The 4,162-nt window shown below is 30.7% G+C and overlaps 1 protein-coding gene across 2 annotated transcripts in view; it reads right to left on the reverse strand.

The window, feature by feature from the left end:
* Chic1 (cysteine rich hydrophobic domain 1) overlaps positions 1–4,162 on the reverse strand; it is an 80,291-nt gene that overhangs the window by 6,129 nt on the left and 70,000 nt on the right. The window contains exons 4-6 of one of the 2 annotated variants that reach the window (XM_010631113.2): positions 2,049–2,105; positions 1,512–1,571; positions 61–314 (exon numbers count right to left, since the gene is read on the reverse strand). In XM_010631113.2, the coding sequence (XP_010629415.1) occupies positions 264–314; positions 1,512–1,571; positions 2,049–2,105 (168 nt within the window). In that variant the 3' untranslated portion in view covers positions 61–263. Of the gene's footprint in view, positions 1–60; positions 315–1,511; positions 1,572–2,048; positions 2,106–4,162 lie in introns of those variants that run through there. The other variant, XM_010631122.2, reaches the window with a different exon arrangement.

Here is a 4,162-nt window from a genome sequence, read left to right on the forward strand (position 1 = left end):
CACACATATATATATGTATGTGTATATATATGTATTGGAATTTAAAAATTTACAGTGCGAAACACAAGCTTAATTGAACAACAACAAAAAAAAGATGTGCAAAATTTCTTAAACCAACACAAATAGAAGAGTGAGGAGAATATTCTATCATTATAAAGAATAAGTTGAATACAGCAAAGAAGACCATCTTCATTCCAAAATCATCTACAAGGCACTAAGGGTAGGAAATGACAGGTAACATAGAAGTAACTGAATAAAACTTCTCAGTCAGGTCGGAATATGGGATATTTTGGTAAGACTTCTATTAGTATTACCTATAAAATAAAAACAAAATATTTTTCATTTAATATAGCGTATATAGCCTGGAAGTCTAGTCATTTTTCGTGAGGCTGTATATTGATCCTGTTCTATGTAAAGTAACTGAAATTTACGATCAGAGTTTCATATATAAGTTACCACAAGTTGTGATTAGATTGGCAAATTTAAAAATTTAAGTGGTAGATAAAACTGTCCTGTAATTGACAGTTGTTATGTCATGATCTTCAAAAATTAGTTGCTTAGGGTCAGAGGAGCCAGAAAATCCAATTAAATAATGTTATTATCATGTCCTTCCCCTCTTACAATTTTTTTAGGTAACTAGAAGGGATTAAAACTATGTTATACAGATTAGAAAAAAAAGTTCAATATGTTTATATATTTTTCAATTAAGGCAGCTGATATTAATTGAGGATTACTATCTTTTATAAGTTGTTTGTGAAATGCAAGAGTATTCAAGTGGATTGACCAAAACATTTTATAGAAAGGTTTAGAAATAAAAACCTAATATACTTTTGAATGTTTTATCTATAATACAGTTCACATTTGTGGTCATTTGCATATTTTCTCCAAACTGATTTAAAGTGGTGACAAATTTCATAATAATCCTGGTTTAAATGGTATCTTTATTATTAAATATATAAGGTACTACATGTCAGTAGCTTGAAATTTGGATAAATTTAATACTCTTTTGAATGTTAATGATGCTGAGTTGAACACATTGGTTACATGTGAATTTATGTTGTATGACTAAGATTTATGGCTTTCATAAAAAACCTGAAACTATATTAAAACTTGTTTCTTCACTAAAAAGGTAAATGTCAGCCAAGAAGAAAAAGCCAGAAATGTAAATTCAGAATTCATAACTCAATTTCTATTTTATGCAAGTTCTGACATTTGAAAATGTTTTAACAGCAGCTCTCCTCAGCACAATAACTTTATGATGTTTAAACAACATCAAGATTATACAATGTATTCATCTAAGCATACTAGTAAAGACTTTTCTAAGATCCAAATAACTGTTATCTTTCAGGATATTTTAAATTGTCTACAAATCTAAGGATGAAGGGTAAACCTCTACACTTCAAAGCAAAGTTCAGATTGAGGGGGGAAAAATAGATAACAGATGATAAACATGGTAAAACATTACGTTTAGGATTAAATAAAAAATGTAATTAAAACAACTTCATACTTACATACTCCATCATATTGCTAGTTTCACATTTCCTTTTAGTCAACTTCCAGTGCAAAGCAAGCTAAGAAAGCACAATTTTGTTAAGAATTTTTGTGTGAACTTAATTACAACCTATACATTTGAGGCAGGCGGAGGAACCACTAAGCTAAATCCCCGACCTAACCTATACATTTGAATAGATCATTGAAAGCAATCCAAGTATATGATATGAAGCATGGCAGTTGAAAATATCTGGTAAACTATATATATATTTGTATATTAATTCTCTATTCCTTTGTGGCCTGAAAGATTCCAATTTAGTACTTATTTCTTTTTCAATTTAATAATGTGGATTTATGAATATGGCATTCATTGCTTACAATTTCTTTCTTTTTGGGGGTGTTGAGATAGAGTCTCACTATGCTCTTCAGCTTGGCCTTCAACTCACAATGTAGGTTACCCTGGCTTCAAACTCATGGCGATCCTGCTGCCTCAGCCTCCAGAATAGTAGGATTAAAGTTGTGCATCACTATGTCTGGCTTTGCTTACAATTTCTTACCTTGTGATATAGTCTGTTATTTTCCCATTCTAGTAACTTCTGAATTGATCTTCTGGTCTAAGAAAAAGGATCAAGACATTGTTACATGATGAACTGAAGAACTTTGTAAACTATATGCATCTATATCTTTTTGCTTACATATAAGATCCTATTTATTTCTTCTTGTTTTTTATCATTAATCAGAAAAAAAGCAATGTAATTGATAGAAACTGTCAAAAGAGTTGTAATACTGTAATATAGGACTGATTAATACAGTTATAGTAAGATACCTATCAAATTTCAATTTCACTTTTCAAAATGAAATATGTATGAATTGCTCTGAGTTATGAGAACATTCACTGCCTTATTAAAAAAAACCTTAGTAATACTGCTAGGAGCCCATTTAATAGATCTAATTTATATTTTCACATATCTTTCACAGGATTATTTTTTCAATAAAAACCTAACATGCCAAACTAATCTAATTCCTCACAGAAAGTTTTTCTTTCAGAGGTCTCAGAACACCGAGCCTGCAGAAGTTAGTAAAGGTCTAGAAAGGGTAAGCCTCTATTAGTATTTTCCACTGAAAAGAAAATGGTAGAAACAGCCAGTGAGAGCACTTTTATTTAGAGAAAAAATATAAATGAGAGAAGCAGGAATTTAGCAAAAGAAGGATAGAGACTTTCTTCATTCAGAATGTATGTATTTTTTAGAAAGTAAGAAAAATTTGCAAATCCTTTGAAATCATTAAGATTGTTATGCATATTTTATTCTTATTGGGGTTTATATAGTTTCTGATTTTAAAAATATACTGGTAGGCACTGCTAACTTTGAAAACTATTCTCTAAAATGCAACGATTTACAAGCCAGACTATTTCTGAAATTATTTCCACAGTATCAACATAAAAAACTATTCTACCTGTTCAACTACAAAAGTTAAGTCAGTGGGAGTTCAAATCTAATTAAATTGGTTCATTTATAGTTTACTAGGTGAGCAACAATGTCAGCTAGATTCTATCTTGGGGTCATTACACTTGATAGATCTAGATAAAATCAGATGAATAACAAATAGATTGAATTAGCAACTAAAAATCTTTCCATAAAGAAAAAAAACCAAGACCAGAAGGCTTTAATGATGGATTCTACCAAACATTTTAAGAGAATTTAACACCAATACTGCACAAATTCTTCATGGAAATGGAGAGGTATTTCCCAACTCATCCCAAACGAAAATATTATTCTTATAGTAAAGCTACACAAAAAAATGTCACACAAAAAAAGAAATTTATAGATCAGTATCTCTTAATAAAAACATAAAATTCTCCATAATAGCAAAGTGAATCATGCTCAAGCTTTGATCTATCCTGGGAACACTAAACTAAACAAATGTAATATATGAATAGAATAATAGACAAAAACCACCTGATTTTCTTAACAGGTTTAGAAAGAACACGGGACAAAATCCAACAATCATTTATGATAAAAACTTTAAAAAACTAGACTACAAGATAATGTCCTCAGTCTGATGGAGGACACCTATGGAAAACCTACAGATCATCATACTTTATGGAAAAAGAATAAATGTTTACCCCCTAAGATGGAGAATAAGATAAGTAAGTTTCTTACCACAGCTTTTCAATATTGTATTGAAAGTTATAGCCAGAGCAATTAGATAAGTGTAAGAAATAAAAGGCATTCAGATTGGAAAATAAATAGAAAAACTGTCTTCATTCACAACCAACATTGTATACAGAAACCAACATAGAAACTATTGCAATACTATTAGAATAAGTGGCTCAGCCAGTTTGCAGGATACAAGATTGTTCTAAGTAGATTTTTTACTACTATTACTATATTCAGGCTCTGATATTACGTCTGTGAATACAGTATGTTGCATTACAAAAGGGCCATTTCAGATGTATTAAAATAATGATCTTAATGTTCAGCTGGCCTTACAGTAAGGAGATTATGCTAGATTATTTGAATAGAGCCAATGTAATGGCATGAGCCCTTAAAAGGACAGAATCTTGGGCTGGGGACTTAGTTCAGTGGTTCTGCTGCCTCCTGCCTTGGAAGTACAAAGTCCCGAGTTTGATCCCTGGTACCACCACCAAAAAAAAAAAAAAAAAAAAAAA

This window comes from Fukomys damarensis, unplaced genomic scaffold (assembly GCF_012274545.1).
Source record: "Fukomys damarensis isolate Sample0158 unplaced genomic scaffold, DMR_v1.0_HiC HiC_scaffold_39, whole genome shotgun sequence".
Taxonomy (NCBI): domain Eukaryota; kingdom Metazoa; phylum Chordata; class Mammalia; order Rodentia; family Bathyergidae; genus Fukomys; species Fukomys damarensis.